Source organism: Gambusia affinis, linkage group LG19 (genome assembly GCF_019740435.1).
Source record: "Gambusia affinis linkage group LG19, SWU_Gaff_1.0, whole genome shotgun sequence".
NCBI classification, from domain to species: domain Eukaryota; kingdom Metazoa; phylum Chordata; class Actinopteri; order Cyprinodontiformes; family Poeciliidae; genus Gambusia; species Gambusia affinis.
This window is the reverse complement of record NC_057886.1, coordinates 7,306,728-7,329,139: the sequence shown is the minus strand read 5'-3', so window position 1 is coordinate 7,329,139 and position 22,412 is coordinate 7,306,728. Positions and strand designations below refer to the sequence as shown.

The following is a 22,412-nucleotide window of genomic DNA, read 5'->3' as shown; positions in this document are numbered from 1 at the left end:
TCAGAGAATGAATAAATTGCAACTTAATTTATAAAACGAGCGCCTTATTGTCTCGCTGAGAAAATGTTAAGAGTTTTTAAAGAAAACTATTCTATGTTATTTTTCTCCTTTAACAAATGGACAAGAATAAAACAGAGTTTTCAATGTAAAGTATAAATTTCTGTTTGATTTCACGAAAAGCGCAGCGAATAGAAAAACTTTTTCTGCTTTGCCTGTGCGCGGGGGCTGGGGGTGGTGGTGACGTCACAAGAGGTACGAACATAAACCTTTGATTTTCCACAGCATGCCTTGAGTTTATCATTTTAAAACAAAAAGATTTTTATTCTGTTTGTGACCAGTTGTTCTAAATTATTTTAGCCAGTAACTGTGATGTTTTGCTAGCCAGTTAGCAAAAATTAGCTAATTTTCAGGAAGAAAACAAGAGAGACGCATTCGACATGACTATGACGCCTCATGTGATGTCACCTGATCCATGTTTACGTTGAGGTTTGTTTTCTGGGAGGGTAGATGTTATCTTAAATATTAACATCCAACAAAATAGCAAAACAAAGGGAAAAACTGGTTGTGATGTGCTAATTTATAGGTGTCGAACTATATCTCAAGTGAGCTAGGTTTACTTACAGAAACATCTGGCAAGTAGGTTCGTTTACTAAGATGTTAAAAGCCGTATAGACATTTGAAAAATGTTTCAAACATCTTGTTGAACTTCCAGCATGAGGAAAAAAGAAGGTTCAACCAGTAATATTAGGATTTGCTTAAATGACAAATAACTGGAATTATTTTTAATTTGTTAAATGACTGTTTTTAGTTCAGTCGTCGTTTCATTATTATATCTTAATTATTCATGAAAATATTTAAAGTGTTAGGGCTAATTGGGCCCATGAGGACGCTGTCGTCAGAGCATCAAAGCATTTGAAACACTATATGCTAAATTACAAAACGGGGGGCGAAAATATGGGACACGCATGCTAAATATAGAAAATATATAATTTATTGTCATGGATTTCCCCCCAGCTGTTGATCGTCGTGTTCATCCAAATCGTCATAAACGACATCCTCGTTCCCGTCCTGGCAAGTCTGGACGGCCGCCAAGACGGTTGCTAGGCGTCGATCCAAAGCAGACAGGTGTGGCTCGGAGAGGAGGGGGGCCACGGCTGTGAGAGGATCCTGGGCCAACGACTCCCGCATGACATCACTCAGACGAAAGTCAGGACGGGACAAGAGCCTCAGGCGGAGGAGGGTGGAGCGACGGATTCTACGGAAAAGGAGCGGAAGGTGGAGAAAAATCGACTTTAGGTTCTGAGGTTTTCAGCAATGTGCAGTGTTGTGAGAAGTATTTGCTCCCTTACAGACTTCTGTTGTTTTTAATTACACGTCAGAGCGACAAATGTTAACATCAAATTTAACTACGTAATTTAATTACTTTTACCCTACTTCCTGCTGTCAGACGGGTTCTAGTGAAGTAACTTTTTTTATTCTGGACAAGAGGCAGTAACGTTGGGCAGGTGAAACTGAATCAACTGTAGCAGAGCTCAGACAACTCAAAGTTTTTGATATGATTTTCAATAGTATAGCTGTTACAAAAAGAAGAAACCTGTGATTAATATTTTCCAGATACATTTCACAGCACTGCAGATTTTGTGCTTCATTTTTCCTTTTCCTTTTTTTTAAAAAATAAATTGGATTTACCTGCAACACTGCACCAAAGGAGCTAAAACAGACGGCTCGTCCTGAGAATGTCGCCCGAATCTAAATAATTATTAAAAACTGCTTTTAGAGACAACACAGATACATCAATTAATGGCAAATAAAACGAACCATTAAGAAGCAACAGTGGAGTGGAGATCATTTCAAATGATGACGATCATCTCAAAGTCGATACTCACGCCCGACCGTGGTCCAGGTGAAGGAGGAAAGTCTCGTTGCCAAATTCCTCAAACGTCTCATAGTGATGTCGGTCCATGTTGCCTAGCGAAGAGAATAACCAGGAACAATGCTTTATTTTCCCTGCGGAGTTTTGTTGATAGTTTGGGTGCGTTTTCCATGTTTGGCGTTGAGAACGTGAACTGACTCATGAGGAAGTCCAGCACAGCCATGTCGATGAGATCCACCAATCTGCTGCCGCGGTTGTAAGGAGGCGTCTTCTTCACTGTGTCACAGTAAGCGGCGTCCTTTTCCCACCTGGGGACAGAAAGTAAACAGTAATGAACACATTTGTGTAATTTACACAAGACCATAAATACTGGCAACTACTGCAATTTGCTGTTGGTATTATTCTGTACAAATAAAGTTACAGATTTTAACGTCGTGTGTATTTTCAGTCCTTCAGCTATTGGTTTTAATGTTCTTGAACGCCTTCCGTAGTTTAATAATGGAAAACTGTAATCATAAACCTTTTATAAGAACCACCATCTTGCAGCGTATTATTGCATCTCTGCTCCAACACAACTGAATCAAATGAGCAACTTGCTAAAAGGCATTTTGAAAACTTAATAGCATGATTTTGATAGTGCATCCAGAGGACTGGACAAAAAATGCACCTTGCAGTTTTCTCTCCCACCACTGGAGGTCAGTGTAAACTCGTGGTACTTTAGACGATGGCAGTGCAGATGAGACAGGATAGCAACGGTAACGTTCCTGCCATACTGCTTTTTAGATGAGTAATGGTGTGTTTGCACATGCAAAAAAAAAATACAAGAACTCATAAATAGTTAAGGGGTATAAGAGAATTTTGCAATAAACTGTCGAAGTAAACCAAGAAGAGAGATGTGTCAGCAGAAACGACTTCATCCCCCTTGAATTTTTGCTCCTTTTGTCATATTCAAACCGCAAGCCTCGATGTACTTTATTAGGAGTTTATCTTGTAATAGTGCAAAATGGTGAAATAGAAGCACATGAATGTTTTTCTTGTGTCTCCTCAGAGACATATTCCAGCAGATTCGTAGTTGGAATTACAGTCCAACCTCGTTCTAAAGAGTACTGACTCAGCAGCGCTAAAAACAAACGGCCTCCATACAGCTCAGATTTTTGTTGGGATACGCTTCGAAAGCCGTCCACTTCCTAGTTAGCCGTTGCTGTTTAGGGCCAAGATGTGGAAGAGTTGAAGAGCAACAAACACTTTCGCAAGAAAATGTTATTCTTCGCTCATAAGAGGCTACCTACTGTGCCAGCTTTGTGCGGCTGTAGGACCGTCTCCACGGTGACCTCCAAGACCTGCGTGGAGCCAGGCTGAGGTCGGGCAGCATGGTAGCGAGGGACACCTCCAACACGTGAGGCCGACCGCATACCGGGTGCTCTGATGAGCAGTAGTACTCGCACTGACCGTAGAAACACACGTTCCCGGCTGAAATGAGCGCATAAGACGCAGCGACGTCAGGAAAAAACAGGCTGGGACTCCAAGAAGGAGCAGCACACTTTAGACATCGGCGCTCCAGTAGATCTGGAGGTGTGCGCGTGCGTGGCCTTACACACCTGGGGAGGTGAAGAAGGTCCTGGAGAGCCTCTCGTCAGTGGTAACGTCTCTGATCTCTGTGGTGACGTTGATGAGTCGACCGACCACCGGGGGGATTCTGTTAAAGCCCAGCACTCTGTGACGTGGAAGGGAAAATATTACATGCTAGCGCAAAACAAGTCCCTCACAAAAAGAAATAGTGTATGTTCTTTATTTTCCTAAGCAGAGTTATATATAACACTAAAACAGCTAAAGCCTGTGGCATTGAGCTATCACTCAACAGCGTAGCGTGGTGGGTTTGTTGACAGGCTGCATAACCTACTTTCTTCCAATCGTTTCATCAGCTTCTGCTTGGATCTCATCGCAGGTCTGTTAGCTTTCAGGGTTCTGTTCTTACTTGTAAAAATAAATCGCGTTCTTGCTCATTCAGCTTATCGTCTTCAAATGATGTAACTCATTTTCCAAAAGAGAGGCTAACCAGTCAGCTGACACTGACATAAAGCCTTGTTTGTCACAGTACCTGTTGTAAACAACTTACTGACTCTTACAGCCTAACAATCACTCTGCTTTACTTATGCTAAACTGCATGTTCTTCAGCCTTTTCCATTTTGAAACCGACCACTGTGACACGTCATTTTCATCCCCCAGGGAAACAGGAAGTTGTGTATTACTATTTAAAAGCTCCTAAATATGTACACGAATTCAAAGAGTGCTTCAGTTGCATTTGTATAGTAGGAAATTTTAGAGTTGGTGATGATGGGATTGAGAGTTGCTAAATAGCAAATAATAATTTCCTTGCATAGATTTTAAATGTATATACATGTAGAACAGTGAAGCCACACTGGTTTTCACTTAGTGGCATTAATGCAGTGAGGGCTCCAACTAAAACTTTTCGTACACTGACTGCAGGCTTAATCATCCGTACCTGTCAAGATGGAAGGCGGCGATCTCTGCGTTGTGTCGCTCAAAGTCGGAGAAATAAAACAGGTTCACGTCCGTCTCAGCATCCCTGGATTGTCTGTGGGTAACAAAAACACACACATAAACGTATGTTGGTGTGTTTTTGTTTGTTTTTTTTTAAATAAAATATGAACCACCTCCGGCTGTGTGAGCCTCAGAGTTTTCAGTCGGAGCGTTGCGTCTTACCTCATGGGTTTGAGCAGAGCCTGGCCGTAGTTTGGGAACGACACGAGCAGCTTCAGCTGGGTGCCCCCTTTCTTTTGAACTAAAAATAAACATCAAACGGATGCAGTGGTGTGTAAATGATCAAATACAGAGGGTGTTGTCTTTCATCTCTGCTTTCGTGCCTTAGTGAGGTACATTCTGCGCACATTAAAGACGAGGTTTGTGTTGTTGAGGGAAGAACAGCATGGATCGTAACCGAGAGGCGCAATGTGTCTGTTTCTCCACCGGGTGGCATATTACATAACTGAGCCGCTGCTCAGTTATCTATTTTCACACTGCAGACAGACCTGGATAAAAAACCGATGAAACTGATCTGATCAGTTAATTCATGAAGGAGGATTTAATAGTGCATGTTATTAACGTGGAACCTTTAAAATATGGCTGCATTGAAGGCGTTTTTTTTTTCTCTGTAGGGTTTTAAAAAGCATTTTAAATATTTCGATCGTTGCGCTGAAGGAAATAAATAAATAAATAAAATAAAGCCCGTCGCAGAGATCTGAGCTTAATCTGCACTGGAAAATCAATAACAATATTACAACTGAATAAATGATTTATCCTGCAGCATGCTGACGCCCAGAGAGAGGCGCAGACTGTAAAAGAGAAACTATGGACGTCCTCACCGAATACGTTTGTCCAATAAGAAGTGAACTCAGCTCAACGATTGAAACTCAGACATTATACGGTTTCGTTAAACACAGAGCGATGTCATTCAAGCAGTTGTTTTTTGTTGATTTGTATGATTAATATTAACATTTGAAATTCAGATTCTTAAGATTCTGATATGGCATAAGACTGAAGGGGAATTCCAAAATAAAAAAAAGTACAGAAATGTTACATTATGAACGTGACAGTTTTTCAGCAGACACCCATCCAAGGTTAAGCTCGGTTAAGCCACAAAATGTCGTTGCTAAGGAAACCGGTTGCTCACAGGGAGCTGTAACCAAGCATATTGTTGTAAAGTTAAGTGGAAGAAAAAGCCCGTTCAAGTGTTTGGAGCAGATTCTGGAATCAGAGCTTCAGTCGGACACTATCATGGAAATGTGTTACAATTGTCCCATTTACTTGATTTAAGCCATTCTTGAACGAGCGACAACATCAGAAGTAAGGAAGTACCTCACCAGCTGCTTCTGCACTGATCATACAATTGTAAAAATTGGAACTGCAAAAATAAATTCATTGAATGGAAACAAGCCCATTTTAAAAAACTCTTTACTTTTTTTTTTTTTTTTGGCTGAAATGAGTTTGCGCTACGACAAGATGGTTTTTCTAACCTATCGATATTTGTGCATTTTGCAAAACTAGAAATGCTTGTTTTCGTGTCACAACCAGCAGTTTACTACTGGCGGAAAAGACGAAGAAGACAACCACCGGAAAAAGGAGGAGGAAGACGCAGCCGCACGTTTTTTTTTTTTTTTTTTAGCCATTAATGCCGCGAACAAACATATTCATGTGTGATTTCAGTAGTGTCTCATTTAATGGAAACAATGCAATTGCGAAATTGTGTGGTTTATATATATATATATATATATATATATATATATATATATATATATATATATATATATATATATATATATATATATATATATATATATATATATATATATATAAACAGAATATTGACAAAGCTTTGCACACATTTGTAATGAAAATGCAGCTACTGTTCCTCAGTGGTACAAAGTCCTCTTTACAATGTCAACTTATCTATTTTTAAAATCTTTTTTTTTTTGTTATCTTTTCTAGCAGAGACATGCAAACTAAATATATCACGTTCTGTATTGAACTTACATGAGCTTACTCTGATGAGAGCTACATGCACCAATCAGAGCTAAACGCTGACTTTTAAGGTTGTATTCTGTATGCAGAAAGCATTTGTGAAAGATTCTGTTACTGTAAAATATAAGTTTTGTAACCGTACAACAAACAAACAAACAAACAAAAAGTTATGATGATGAAGTGATGTTTTTCTCTGCACCGTTTGCTTGTTTGAATTTAATAATACATTACGGTCTCTCTCGGAGGCTGCAGTCGGGTCTTCACTGACCTCCAAGAACTCAATTACAGCCCGACTCGCCTCCTCGCTGTTAGCTTTTTAACCCTCTTCTTATCCGAGACCCTCCAGGGCTTGTTCTGCTACGTGCCACTGCGCTGGCAGGCGTTGCCATTTGATTTTCCTCTATCTTGTGCATTATGTGTGAATGTGAGGACATGGTCCTAAAACCTGACGCAACAACAACATTTTCTCCTCGTCCTCGTGTGTCACTTCTGCTCACTGTCCTCTCCCACCTGCCGCCATGTTTACTCACCGGCCCCCAGGATGCGCTGCGTCGCCAGATAATGAGTCAGCTGGGCCAGGTTGAGGTCTTTCCTGTCGTACAGCTCCCAGCGAGAGATGCCCAGGTGGAACCTCAGCCAGGGAGGGTGGGTCTCCTTATCTCTGGTCCAGGTGACTTTATCATAGCCTTCCTCTTCACTGGCACTTTGCCTGCAGATAAAGTTCCAGTGTACGTGCAGTAGCATGTAACAGAGTCGTTTAACACTTTGTTGGTCAAGAAAAGCAGGCGAAAATACAACATCGGAAGGAACTTAATAAAAGATACGGTTACATTAACTCCTTATGTGAATGTTTGTCAAATGACTTGTCTTTTTAAATGTCTGTAATAGTTTTAATTGTTGGTAAAAACAAACAAACAAACAAACAAAAAAACCTTTTAGGCAGCCCCGGCTCCAGATCAGTAGAAAAAGGTACAGTGCAGTAACACTACTCTTATAAGTACCTTTAAAAAAATAAAATAAAATAAAAAAAGTTACTCAGGTGAATATAACAAGTACTACTTACTTTTGAACATAAACAACAACACCAGTAGCCTACAGGCTACTTGTTAACAAGCTTAAGGTGCCGTATTGGTAGCTAGTCATCTTTTAGCTAACATTAGCTGCATTGAACAGCTTTACTCAACTCAGTCGGTTAGTTTGGAGTAAAAATTGTGTAAAGTTCTTTGGGTTTTGCTGCCATGATTCTAACACACCTGAGCAGCTCTGTACAGCAGCAGCAGGTCTCCTTCGCTGGCGCACAGGTGGAAACCCAGCGCGAGCGTCTTAGCGCTCATGTTGCGTTTAAATGGGGCTCGGAAAAACAGGTTACGACGTGTTAACAACGGATTAAACAGTTGTAACTGTTGAAAAAAGTGACAGAAGGCATAGATATGGGAAACGCGGAACCTCCTTCTGTATCAAATCGATATAGGAATAACAGAGAGTTGGCCACTCTGAGGTAAAAACAACAAACAGCTTCCAGTCCAGCGGGGGCACGGCTGACTCCGTGGGTGGGCAATGCCCCCCAAACCCCGCCCATGCCGCCGGACCTGGTTTTAGGTAACACAATAGCTGTAGTTCTTTTCTGTCACCAGCCTGGGTAATGCTGTTGGATTACGCTACATTTTCTCTCATTACACCTACAAACTGTAGTGTGGGCTTCGTGCCAGATCAACACAGTGACCGCTGTTATTGTAAAGTTCAAGGACAATGAAGTTTGGTTTTCAACTTTTTTGAGGTTGAGGTTGTTTTCCAAACCTAAATTGTATTTGCTAGCTAGTTTATTTCCTAAGGTGTCTGGATTTCATTTGGACCATAAAAATTAAGACTTTTAAGATTTTTATTTGACCAAAAAAAAAATAATAAAATAAATAAATCATCCATTACTTCATTTACTAGAGATGCATGTCCATGAATAGACGCCTTGTGTACCACAGGAGTGCAAATAAATCATCCATTACTTCATTTACTAGAGATGCATGTCCATGAATAGACGCCTTGTGTACCACAGGAGTGCAAATAAGTAGCTTATAAATGCAGTTCCCACTGTTGTACATGTTGCAGTTAAAATTTGTGCTCTGCTGCTCTGAAGCTGAAGACTTTTCTTGTAATGGTTCCAACTTCAGGACCAAATTTTGTTTCCTCTGAAAGGAAACTCAGAACAGATTTGACATTGGAGTTTCCTACTCACAGGAGATTACGTCACTACCCGATATTTGGGAAAGTTTTAAAATCCTACAACAAAATGGTGTGAGCTTGATGTGGGATTTTGTGACAGAAAACAAAAATCATTAGATTGAAAACAAAACCAAAAAAAACCCCTTAAAATTGTAAGAATTTGCACAAAGACTCATTATAATTAATATACTTTTTAACTTGTGATTACACTTTAAGAATATCGTTCCAATTTGAGGTTATTAAATCATTTGGTAAAGTCATAACTTTAAGGAGCTTAATGATGACAATGTTGGTCGTTTTCCCTAAGAAACACTTAAGAAGTAAATTTTTCTGTCCATAAAACATGACTTTCATTGGCCTATAAGAACTTGTTATCGCTAATTTAATTCTCTCAGAAATAACAGGCCCGGTATGAAGAAGCTTGACCTATTAGGCTGCTGATTTCAGGTTTGTGTTTTTCTGATTAATCTTCCCTACCAGTCGCTGTCGCTAGTGACGGAGTCTCGATTCGCTTTTTCTTCCTTTTCTATCTCCTCTGCCTCCGCATCTGTTTTCAGCCTCAGCAGCCAATCGTCTTCCTGCAGTTTCGGGCGTGGCAGGTTGTATAAAGGATGTTTGAACAGCTCCTGCAGCTTGGAGCGACCGTTCTCCGTTGGGCTCAGTTTTCCAACTCCGATTAGTTTCCTTGCCCTCTCCAGGTCCTCGCTGAACGAGTCGTTCCCTTCGTTTTCAAACGTGCCACCGACGCCGGGCTTGTGACAATCGCCGTGTTGGCGGCTGTTGGCTTGTTTATTTGAGGCAGCAGCAGAAGAGGAGGAGGAGGAAGAGGAGGCGTGTGAGACTGGATCTATCCTCGGAACGGAGGACGAGGAGGAAGTGGGAAGGATGCAGGCGGACTGGAGGACAGAGAGGCAAAACAAGGCCAGAAGAAGGTGGAGAGTTAAGGACACACAAGCCAGGCCCAGGTAGATGGAGCGAGTGGACTGTCTCAGGTTTAGACGCACCATGCTGAGAGCAAGGAAGGGGAAAAAAAAGACCAGGAAGTCCTCATGAGAAGCCAGTCAAAGTGTTAAGTTAAGAATCTAGTTTCAGATTAAACCATGACTCAATCGGATTTGTACTAAAGTACAGATTCGTAAAAACAAAAAACAAAACATATTTGTTCTGTTTCTACTTATTTGTTGCAGTTCAATAGTTCAGATAATCAAAAAAAAAAATGTGTATGGGCAAATACAAAAATGTAGTTTCTGAATGACGACTTCATTTAGTAGGAAATAAAAAGCTATCAGAACTTTTTATTTCTTTATCCTTAGAATTGGTCACCGCCCAAATTCTACGTATTAAATTATATCTTCCCCACTTTTTCAATTTTTCAAACCACGCCCAGGACTTGACGAAATCAGCTGAATTCAACTCGTTGGACCAGATAAAAGATTTCAAATGCAGCGCATCATGCAGCGATCTGAAGGAATTGAGGAACAGACGAGATGTTTGTGATTTCAGGCAAACACAGAGACGACTGGATTTGCTTCGATTTTGCCCTCTGTGGCTAAGCTAACCGCTACTAGCAAAACAAGCATCTCTGAATTTTGTACTTTGAAACATTTTAGCAATATGTATGAAGGCGGCCATATTGGATTTTGAGGTTGGGGTTGGTGAGAAACTTCAGATGGAATAGTAGACATTGACATTTATCTTTATAAGTAGAAACTGGTGTAATTATTTAACTATATTCTATAATTATTTAAATCACACACTACAGAAAAACCACAGGGAACATAATATTAGAATTTGTTTTGTGGTATTTGGTAAATTTAAGGTAGTGTTTGTTAAAAAAAAAGTTTGCTAGCTTCCAAACAGCATCTCAAAGTTTTACTGTCAGGACTGCAGCGATTACTCAACACAATAAAGTGGACTATTGTAACATTTTTGTCCTTCCAGTCGATTCCTTATGTCCTCCTGCAACATATTGTCTGAGGACAGATCTAAAGTACAGCAGACAGGCGCGGCGACCTTTCTTTTTTCCTGCACCCACACTTTCATCCATATTCATATGAGTCATAAAGAAAAGTTCATTCACATCCAATCAAGGAGAGAAACGTTCCCAAGGAAAATCAAAGCATTGCTGAGCAAGCCTTCAGAATCTCCTATGAGAGGCCGCAGAGAGGAATAATAATAATAAAAAGAAGCAATAACTTACATTTCTCTCCCCTGCTCCTCTCCTCTTCGTTCCCCCGGTGTGACAGAGCTACACTTTGATCCGCGCCACACCAGGAAGGCCGATTGTTTGTCTGTGACCGTGTAGTCACTGCAGAGCAAACAGTCGAGAGGAGAACGGCAGGTCGCGGTGACTTGTGTCGCCGTGACCCACGGTTGGGTGGAAAGCAAGCACAAGAAAAGACACCGCCATGTTACACCGCTCCGATCAATGCAGGTCAGCTAACACGTACAGAAGGAGGTTGACACTGTATCATATCAATCTGTAAATAGCCCTTTTATATTCTCAAATCATCACGTTTTGAGATAAAATACATGGGTTTTATATGAAATGTTGTACTATCAAGCCTCTTTTGTGGGTACTATGTTGGTTCAAATGGCACATTTCCAGTCAGAAAACATAAAAGTTCAAATCAAAAAGCATAGGTAAATGAAATCCTGCTTTACTTTTACTCTTCATTTCTTTCTAAAGGTTGTGCTGATCTTTTTTCCCCCCTCAGTGTTGTGACAGGAAACAGGTTGAACCATGATTAACGCGGTACACTCCTCCATGGCCATTCCATTTTTTAAAGAGGAAAACGCAACACTGAAGTTAGCATCCGATGTGACAACTGCATCTCAATGAAATAATGAGATTTATCCCATTATCGAGTTAGATAATGCACCATCTTTAATTTGTAAGGACAACTGGTCACGACTGCCAACTGCTTGAGCACTGCATAAAAATTATTGAAGGGGCAGGGTTGTGCAAAATCTGTTTATTTTTTATGCTTTACATCATGCTATAATTATATTTTATCATCAAAAATATTCCTGGAGTGTTGCCTTGATTCTTTCAGGCAAGTTTGAGAAATCCTTTAATCTCCCATGGCAACCATTCAGCTGTGCAAAACGCCTGGGTGGACCTAGCTCCGCCTCTGAGATGCATCTCCTCCTCAAAGTTTCCCCCAGTCAGCTCCTTCAAACTAGCCAGCAGCAATTACCAAACACCTGGTGAAACTATGCATCCGCTGCTAAAAACATTGTTTAAGGGTTGATAGAGGAGCCATGTTGCGACGACTTCCAGAAGGCGGAGTTTCAGAAGGAGCAGGAGCTTCTTAAAGAGGCAGAGACCCAATTTCAAGGTGTTAAATTATAAAGTCAAATTCCTTTTAAGTCATATTTAACATGTTCAGCATTTTTATAACAACTGAAAGTGACATAGTTACATGATTGTGTTACAAAATAGCATTATGTGGCTGGAAAACACACAATGCTGCTTCTTTAAGTAATTGATAGAAAGCCAAAAGTAATCCCAGATGTTGGTCTCACTTTCCTTACAGATCCACTGGTGTCTGTCTCCTGTGGCTCTGGATGGACACATCTGGGACAGGTTGGCCGTCCATCACAGGACAAATGATCACTCATGAATACACTTGCATCTAGACGCACTCTGGAAAGATAAATGAAAATAAACATGCATATTTTTGAGCTTTGGGGGAGAAGCCAGAATACCGAGAGGGAACCCACGCATGTCCTGAAGAACACGCCAACTCCCTGCAGAGGAACACCAGGCTGGACTTCAAAACCCAAAACCTTGAATGCTCTTTGAGATGTAACACCATTCTGTTACTCTCCTGTTGCTTCAAATTTCTCTTTTTGTCTTTTTTATTTTTTATTTTTATTTTTTATCTCCTCCTAAATGCAAATAACTTCATTATGCAAAAAGCCTCACCTGAAACCTGGATGAAAATGGAGAAGAAGTGGCTTAAATCCACCGGTGAGGGATTTTCAGGTGCACACAAACAGAAACGCACACACTGGCTACTGAATTAATATTCCAAAGAAGCTCAGATTACATCAAATATTCATACCCCGAACACAGTCTCCCTCCATCATTTTTAATTTTTTATTATTAACGACGGCTCCTTTTTTAAAGAACATCAGTTAAATCTCCAGCTGGCATTTCCCCCCACCCCCCGACCTTCACCGTTTTTTGGGTTTTTTTCTGGCGATGAAAATAATATTTAAATGTCTGTTGCTAATTAAATTGTTTGGATTTTGCACATCATGTTTTTTTTGTGTGCTACAGTAGATCCCATTGGATTTCATTGATGGGTAACAAATGCAGACATCTTTTAAGCATTGTAAATAACACAAAGAGAACGATTAATTTTAGAAAATGCTCCAAATAAACATCAAGCCTTGTAAATCTATTCCAAGTAATGCAGTATCCCAACCCGTTCTCACTCCCAACTCGTCATATATTGACGCGTGGGACGTCCTTCCGCGTCACATATTGACGCTGGTAATTTTCACGGCGTCAATATGTGGCCGAGGGTTTTATATGCCTTACCGTAATTTTTTCCCTAAACCTAACCAATTTGCGGGTTTTGAAGTTTCGGCAGTGTTTGCGAGGACCATTCGCATGAATAATCCATGTAAAATATGCGACCTTCCGAAATCGTTAAATTCGTCAACATTTTACGGTGAAGGAACCTGCCCAAGTCGTCACATATTGACGCGAAGGGGCTACCCTTCGCGTCAATATGTGACGCATGGTCAGACGGCGTCCCAACTCGTCAATATATGACGAGTCGGGTGTGAGAATGTGTTGAGTATTCACGATCATGTTTTTGCTCTGCTAAAGGTTGAGTCACTGGGGCAGAGTGGTTCCATAGACTTATTTTTCTGTGATACCATAGATTTTAAAATATGTGGTAGTTTGTGCACGTCAAGCAATCTGTGAGCTAAAATATTTTTTCTCCTAAACAAACTTTTACTTTTATCACACCAAACCTAATGTTGCTCTTAGCCGCTAAAGTTGTTAGCGCTACTTGCAAAACTTTGCTCTGCTTTATTTAACAGTTTCCTTCAGGTATTATTAAATTGCTGTACTTACCAAATATGGGTAAAAATCAATTTGACATCACAACATGGCTCCTCTATTAACCCTTTAGCGTTTTTGCGTGTAGCTCCTCTATTAACACAGCATGTTTGCACAGCTGCTGGCTAGTCTGAAGGAGCCGAGTGGAGGAGTCACGGAGCTTGGAAACGTGGAAAATGCATCTCCGTGGCACTTTACATAATAGTGCTCCTTTAAACACACCACACGTTGCAATAAGGTTGCACCAAAACGACCACAGAGAAGGGAAAGAGTTAATTCAGATGTAATTAGGCTTACACACGTTTAAACAAAGGAGTCCCACTCACTTTGAAATAATTAGGTAAGAAATGTGTACACAAATCTGCTGCTTATTTTCACCAAAGGATTTGGAGTGTTGTCCCTTTAGCCTTGGCACACATTGTAACAGGAAATATTCAGCTGGCTGGATTATTGTATCTAAGCTACATATTTGAAGATTTATCATAAAAAGCCACAAGAGTTCATTCAGTTTATAAATAAAAGAAAAAAAAATCAGATTTAACCTTTAATCTATTTCTTTGTTGCCTAATTGACCAGATTTCTCAGAAAATCCCACAGTTTCTCGTCAGCAACCGCTAACCGGCAACATTTTCTTGTGATCATCCGAAACGAGGATTCCACATCAGATAGGTTTATTTCGTGAAAGCACAGATCTGATTGCAGGTTGTCAGTGAATCATATCGCAACGTGGCGCCTTTTTCCTCTCAACACATCCTCTCTCCCATTCTCACGGCCTTCTTCCGATTCTCCCCACGCAGGAAGCCTTCGCCGAACGCTCCCATTCAAACGCCGAAAACATCCTTCAAAAGCTTTGAAGCCCTGGTCTCCCTCTCTGCAGCTGTGGCTGAATGTGGGTTGCTTGGAAACAACCCAGAATTTGACACTTAATTGGGCCGCGCGTGCTTTCCTGTCCGACAGGCGGGACGACTCCCGGCGACTTTGTTGTGCAAAACCCAGGATAAGTAGACAAAGTGAATGTAAGATCACATCTGGCTCTCCGGAGGGAGACGCTGAGGGCTGCCTGACAAAAGTCAAAGGGAGCTTTGTGGATTTGTACTTGAAGTTACTTATACTGGCTCATGTGGTTGTTTATGTGGTGAGTGAGCGGTCGTTTGGTTTTGTTAGGAAAATCTGTGTTAATACTTACAAGATTAGATTGGCATGTGTTTGAACGGCCTCGTGAAATTTCCTTCTTGATGCAGAATCATGTGTTTTCCAGCTGCATTTTAGCTGTTTCATAACAAAATCATGTAACTGTGTTATCTTCAGTTGTAATAAAATGCTGCATATAGCAAATATGACTTAAAAGAAATTTGATTTAATTTAGCGCCTTGGAATTGGGGCTTTGTCTCTTTAAGAAACTCTAGAAGTCATCAAAACATGGCTTCTCTATTAACCCTTTAGCAACATTTTTGTCAGCGTCGCACGAAGAAGTAGCTCGTATAATGAGATGCGCAGCTCCTCCTGAGAGGATAAGGGAGCAAACACCAGGTGTTAGCTAATTGCCACTGGCTAGTCTGAAGGAGCTCACAAGAGAGGGCTGCTCTTTAAGAGTGAAGCTCAGAAACTGCAGCTCTGAGGTGGGGAGGAGCTTGGTCCTCGAAGGCGGGGCTCGGTCCCACCAAGCGTTTCGCACAGCTCAGTGGTTGCCACGGGAAATGGCAGCCACCAATACTCATCAAAAACATACACCCTAAGTATTGATGAGTTTTTCATGAGTATTTTCCTTTACTTTTCCTCTCTCATCTACTCCTTTCTCCTGTTATTTATTCCCCATCATCTCTTTTTATTTCCTTTCCTCACACTGTGAGCTGAGGAGCCTTTGACTGCGCCTGCTCCTGCAGCTCAGGCGGCTGCCGCTGCCCTCCCCGTATGGATCGCCTTTAATAATTCATGTTGGGAGAGAGAAGGAGGGGAGGAGGCTGGGACTGAGGTTTGGTAGATGGATATGAGGCCGGGAGCGAGAAGAGATGGAGAGAAACAGGTGACTGCTGCTGAAAGTACAAATGCAAACAAAGAAGACCAAACAAACGGGGAGGAGATGGAAGCAAGATGGAAGGAGAGGGGAAAGCAACAGCTCACCCAACCACATGCTACTTGGAAACATATTTACTCACAAACAACACATACAGCTGATGTAAAAATCCAGGTGATTGTGTTTATACGACGCAGATGTGATATTTCTGTCCCGCCTGACTCCACAACCTAATGCTCTAATTCTCGTCCGCATCCATCTCAAAGTGACAGCTTGTGAGATAATCCGCTCTCACGTCTTTCCGCATGGGGGTGATCTGTCATTGGCTGCGACTTGAGTCTGAGGATCGCGCGCGGCGCTGCGTAAGGAAGCGATTGTTGTCGCTAATGAGAGGAAAACAAAAGGCGTGCAAGCCCTGCGCGAATCATCCTAGACATGCTTTCGCTGTAATCAGTGTAATACGTTTCACAATTCTGACAAGTGTGTGTGTCCGTGTGTGTTGTAAACCCAGGGCTATGTAAAAGTAGTTGTTTCATTATTTAAAAGTGTTCAAAAAGGATGCGTGGTCGGCTGCGGACGGATTGGCCCGCTGGCGGAGTAAAAATGCGTGTGATGTGGTTTACAGCTGTCAAAACAATATTAATACCCAGCTGAAAAGTCATGACTGAGACTCAAGTTTAAAACTTTGGTATCATGGTAGGTATGCACCTAAATGCTAGGCTTATAGGTTTTGTAACATTGGGTGAAAAACTATGATTTTATTTTTTTATTTTATTTCTTTTGCACTAGAGAAGAAAACACAGGGAACCTTATTATTCTTTACAGAGTAACACTTGATCTGATTACCACGAATCTTCTCTAAAGGACGAAACAAGTAATGATCAGATTGTAAGGGGGTTGTGTCCAGGGAAAATTTCCTTTTTAAGTGTTTTTGTACTTCTTTAAGGTCTTTACTGCTTCCAGAAACAGCAAAGTGCTTTAAAACCCCCTACAAAATGCAGCTGCAGGGGTTTCATTGCCGTCTGGAAAACAAGCCATTTGAAAAACTTTGTGGTAAAAACGTTAGAAATCAACAGCCACTGAACCTCATCCAGTAACGCAAGCGAAGCTGCTCAGCTTTACAATGGCTGCTGGACAAAACAAAAAACAAAAAACAAAAAAAAACAAAAATGAAAGTGTTTTGTAATTGACTTAACATCCAGGAACAGCCACTGTATCCTTGACGATGCTTTTTGCTACGTTTGCTGAGTTTTTAGAAAGGGTTCAAGGGAAAATTATTTCAAAATAGCTGTTATCGTGTGACAGAAAAGCAACAAAATGTGTACATTTGAACAAAATGCCCACATCTCATTGATTCATTTATTTTGAAATTTCTACAATCTGTCAAATGTGACGTCATGAGTGAGTAGCAGTCATTGATTAAGACAAAGAAACGATGAGAAATGAAAGATTATGTGTCTTGTTATGATCTGCTTCAAACTATTGATTTTCCAGAGCTTCAGGGGTGTATCAAGATGGAGTTTCCTGAATTGAAAAACAGAGAGAGACTTTACAATCGAAAGAGCCTGGCGTCGAGGAATACTGTGCTTCTGACATTTCATCTGGCGTCGTTAACTGTGACTCAAAGAACTGATGCATCGCTACTAATTGTAGCAAACGTGATTCCAGGCTGATGAGTTTGACTGAGAGCTCGGCTCCTTCCTGAAGGATCCGTTACTCATGCAATGAAACCAGGCTGAAGACGTGGCTTGTTGTGAATGTGTGCATGAATTCTCAAATGCAGAGCGGAGAAAAAAAAATAGTCCAAGAGAGTGAAGAGGAAGAGGGAAGAGACTCGTTTAGTAAAAATAATAATAATAAAAAATGGCGGAATGGATCTGACTACCTGCCTGTGTCTCAAATCGATTTTGAACAGATGGCATTAAAAGCCTTTCGGAGGCCTCTAGTCTGAAGCTGACGAGGACGCCTCACTCCGTGAGTGTTTTCATAATCTATTGATTAGCAAGAAAGCAGCGACAGGATAATGTTTTAGTAACGTGACAGCGAGGTATTACAAAAGAATCTCAGACTTATTGTAAGCTGGATGGGTGTCATCCTGAAAGCGGACATTCCCGGCTACGACTCTGCCGCCACTCGGTTGTCTCCCTGGATTTTCCGGCTGCCGTCTCACATTATCACAAGCCACTCGTTTTCTCACTCTCCCGCTCGTGGCTTCACACTCGTTTATCTTCACATGACAGTTTTGTTCTCTCGTCATTCTCCAACTCTATTGGAAATTCAACGCGGCGCGCACAAGCGAGAGAAAAAACTGTGTCCGAGGCAGACTGAAATATTGATGGCCTTCCCAAAACGCGGCGGATAATTTGATTGGGAGTGGGTGGATCAGCATCGAGAGCGGATTCGCTTGAAAATGCCACAGTAAATGTGAAAGAGCTCTTCTTTAGACGGGAATAACAAAACGCTGTTGAGGACAAAAACCTCTGGGGGGATACAAGAGGTGGGGAAGACAAAGGTTGGAGTGTTAGATCAGACTAAGACTGCATTACGACATTAAAGATTTTGCAGAAAATTTATGCTTTTTTTCAGGGTATTTCCTGAGGGATGCATTAAGTACAGTCCTCTTCCTATTGATAAGTTTCCTGCAATGTTTAGAAGAAATATGGCGCTTAGTCACCTAATCAGGCAGGCAACCATGGTCATTTTTTATAAAGCTTTTGGATCTGTGGCTGCAAGGTGCAAAATGAACAAAAAAAAAAGTGTAAGATTGATCCCAGAAGAGGAATTGTGCACACACCTCCAAATTGCGCATTCACCGGTTGAATGGACCCGGACAAAACTCTACGTTTTGAATGTATTTTCCACGTCAAAATAAAGTCTTAGTGTCATTTGTAGCAGCCAGGAAATTGAAAGAGCAGGCGCTACAGTGGGTTTAAGAGTGAAGCAAAAAAAACAGACAGATTTTGTTTAAAGGTATCATTCCTAATGACTGCTGATACACTAATAAAATACTGATGGTGTTTCCTCCTCCAAATGCGCTCTTGATTACCTGATTGGAAATTATGAGGTAGATTAATAGTCACAGAAAAAAGAAGTCAATTTAGAGAAACTGACATCACTGTCTACCAAACGACCTAAACGTTAACATCAACCTTCTCATTCTTCCAAAAATATTTCTATGTATTTGAAGCTGTAAATGTCTACAAAGGACCACAGAAAAATAAACGCGCTCTTCATGTTCTGGCTTTCAAAAGCCAATAACATTGATTAGACAAAAAGACGCAAAGATGTTGCCATAATCAGAAGGTTTATTGTCTGGACTGTATAGTAGAAGGGTTCTAAAGACGGGGGAATGAGGACGAACTAAACAGGAAAATGCAGCGATTTGTCAGACTTGAGTTTAATTAAGGACACTAACGAGAGCACACAGGAGCCGGGTAAACAAAGAACAAACACTGTAACAAATGAATTAATAAGGAACGGGGCTGCAGGCCAGAAAATCCAATAAGAGTCCAAACATAAATCCAGAGGGAAAAGCAAAGGATGTCGGCAGCAGCACGGCAATGAGCTCCGGAGATGAAAACCGGCTTCGTTCCCAGACGTACACGGGCGAAACCGAGATCAGGTGAAGAGAAGATAAGCCAACGAAACACATTAATGGCGATACTGTCAAAGATGGTGCTTCTCTGGTGCATTTGCTCCTCTTGTACACCGAGAAGCTGGAGGGGAGAAAAGAGATTTTTTCCAAAATGGAGAATTTAGAGCCAGAATTTGGTTTGTCATGTGTCTGTGTTAACTACACGTCCAAAATTGTTCAGAATAATGACATAGGACGACCTATCATCTGCTGACCTAAAGGCCAAACGTAAGAGAGCTGCTTCACTTTTTTTCTGATTCTGTTTCCATTAAACGTCAAATAGAAGCAGGGAAACTTATAAAGCTGAGAGAAAATGGTGAGAAATGTTAAAGACTAGCTATGATTGCGCTGGGAGAAGTTTAGCCTACCATGACTTTAGCAGCACTCAAAATCTTCTAATTTGGAATCCTGATGCTGTCAGGTAGCCATCGCCTCCTGTTGGCAAAGATTAGGTATTGCAAAATTTTTGACTGTAATGCCACTTAATTATTCAGAAACAGAGAGAAAAAATATAACTGCTTTAAAATTACCAAAAAAACAAAAAAAAACAACTCACCATCTTCCTTTGCTGCTCTTCAGTGTGCAGACGATCCCGTGTGCCCTTCCAAGGACCAGACCCTTTCACCAGCCTTTTCATATTGTTCAATAAACTTTATTTATCTGATGTCCCGTTCTCCCGGTGTTCTGCATGTGGATTAAGAAACTGGTACCCATCATGACAGAAACAGAACAAAAGTTAACTTGCATAAGAAAATAAGCATGGATCTAAGCAACTGGAGTTCATTTGATACTTATTTTTTTATATATACAGTACAGACCAAAAGTTTGGACACACCCTCTAATTGAATCCAATTAGAAGGTGTGTCCAAAATTTTGGTCTTTACTGTATATTTCCTGGAGCTAGACATTTGTTGAAATATTGCAGTGAATGAACAAAAAAAAAAAAAAAAAAAAATGTGACAGCTTCTGTCTCTCGCTTTCTCTTTTAAACATCACCCTGAACAACCAGGCAGAATATTCTTTTGTAAACAAAATATCACAGGGTAAAAGCTTTAAAATTGAAGAGAAGAACATAAAATAGTTGCACAGGAAGGCCTTTAGCAATAATCATACATTTCTCAGTGAAACAAATGGATGCGAAACCCTCAGAACATCAGAGGTCGTTTTAAGCATCAGCCTTTAGCGGATTGAAGCGGCAGCATTAAAACATTGTTGGCAGATGAACACAATTTATCGCACGCCGCTTCGAACAGCGTTATGTATTTTTGCAACGTTGCCTCGCGGGGCAAACGGATCCGGCAACTCCTGTTCTTTCAGTTGCTCACACGAAGCCCGGAGCTTCCCATCCAAAGGAGCGCTAAATAACAGAGCTGTTACAGATAAGTGAGGGATGGTGGGAGGATGAAAGATGCAAAGTGGGTGACGAAGAACGGAGGAAGAGCCTGTTCCTGTCCAGATGGAGCCTCCATGGGAGTTTTGGACCATTTGCAGAAAATGTGTTTGTGTGTGATTGTGTGTGTGTGGGGGGGAGGGGGGGTTTATTGTGTGGAGAGAGAAAGAAATGTAATGATTCTGGCCTTGGACCAAGTGGAGGCTGAGCAGTTTGGATCACAAAGTACTCTTTTTAAGCATTTCTGACACGATGGAAAACGACTAAAATGTCCAGGTTTTAAAAGCCTTCACGAGAAAATGGTGCAGAGAGTCAATATTCAGAGTATTGACCGGTCATCATCTTGCAGTTATTGATTTGCTAAATATCAATTTACGGCCTAAATCCTGACTGATGGTGGTGATCCACTGCAGGGAATTTCTGCTTTTAAGAAACCGACCTCAGGTTATCAATGAAGTTAAGATTTGAAGATTTTCCTGGCAACAGAAGGAAATTGTTACTGTTACTGTTATTATCTAAAAAATTAGGTTTCAATACTGAGGTATCAACTGAAGATGTTTTTTGTGGAAATTGTTGTCCAATTAATAACTGTGTAAATTAACACGTAGTCACACCCAACCTGCTGGCTCTCATAAGCAGGCTCTGCACAGATGGTAAGATGAAATATGACAAAAGCATTTTTATATATAGAAAACTTACATATCCCAGCTTTACGAACCACTAACACTAGAAGACAATCATTTCAACAACAATTGACATTATTTTGCAGTTACCACAGCTGTATGGGCTAATGAATCCAAGATAATAAGTAAAAACCATCGATGGACTATGATGTGTCGTCTGGATCCGCGGTGTGTGATGAGTCATTCTTGAACATGTTCTTCCTGTCTCTTTTTTTTCCTTTCCTTCTTTTTTGAAATATTTCAAGCCACATGTTTCACACACATTCCATCTATCTTTTTTCGTTTCTCTCTTCAGTTTTTAGAGATAAATTGTTCACATGTACTTTGGGCCTTGGCTGACGGACCGCTCTGTTTGATTTCATTGTTATCGCTCTGTTAGGATTCCTCAGGGCTGCAAATGAGTGGTTGTCTACTTAATGTCTAATCCCAGCAGAGGCAGCTGTTGTTTTTTTTTTAAGTCACTTGTTAAATCTGCAGATTGATTTGTAGAGAAGAGAAAAAAAAGAAGCTGTTTCAGTTGGATGCCTAAGCTTTGAAAGCCCAAAGGCTTTGGTACCCTCGGCTGTAAGAGCCGGCTCGCCCTTTAAATTACTTCGAGGGAAGCTTAGGCACTCTTCATCGAAGATGAGTGCTGACCACGCAGCGACATTGATGTTTGCATGAAATGAGTTGCAGTGGTGTCAGTAAGCACAAAAAAACCCAAACGATTTGTTGGATTAGATTGGACCGCAATCCCTTCACTCCAACACAGGATTAGACGGCAACCGGTAATCTGCAGGGAAAGTGGATGACACGGGTTGAACCCTAAAGATGGTGGTCGTTCTTGCCAGTCAGGAAGGTTTAACTGAAGCTGGAGAAGGGGGAGGTCAAAGGTTAAGACATTGTTGCAGTGCTGTAATGCGCCGTTAACTTTATGTAATAGTGAGAAAAAGTCAAATACTCCCACGTTTGGTGCTCTCATTTGTTAAGTTAAAGCAAA

General features: G+C 41.0%; 1 protein-coding gene and 1 long non-coding RNA gene across 3 annotated transcripts; both read right to left on the bottom strand.

Moving 5' to 3' along the window:
- Positions 1-969: 969 nt before the first annotated feature.
- LOC122822247 (extracellular serine/threonine protein kinase FAM20C-like) lies at positions 970-10,913 on the bottom strand. Of its 2 annotated transcripts, XM_044100746.1 has the most exons (11): positions 10,830-10,913; positions 9,107-9,637; positions 6,943-7,121; positions 4,598-4,676; positions 4,377-4,469; positions 3,472-3,587; positions 3,163-3,343; positions 2,072-2,181; positions 1,887-1,968; positions 1,690-1,749; positions 970-1,255 (listed from the first exon to the last, which is right to left on the bottom strand). In XM_044100746.1, exons 2-11 carry the CDS (start codon positions 9,634-9,636, stop codon positions 997-999), a joined length of 1,689 nt encoding a protein of 562 aa, XP_043956681.1. In that variant the 5' UTR covers position 9,637; positions 10,830-10,913; the 3' UTR covers positions 970-996. The 2 variants fall into 2 exon arrangements, with proteins under 2 accessions (XP_043956681.1, XP_043956682.1); XM_044100747.1 differs by lacking the exon at positions 1,690-1,749 and having other exon boundaries at positions 10,830-10,902.
- Positions 10,914-19,039: 8,126 nt separating this feature from the next.
- LOC122822244 lies at positions 19,040-20,104 on the bottom strand. Its single transcript, XR_006369118.1, has 3 exons — positions 19,917-20,104; positions 19,729-19,795; positions 19,040-19,442 (listed from the first exon to the last, which is right to left on the bottom strand). It is a non-coding gene; the product is annotated as an uncharacterized LOC122822244 (long non-coding RNA).
- Between the last annotated feature and the right edge of the window lie 2,308 nt (positions 20,105-22,412).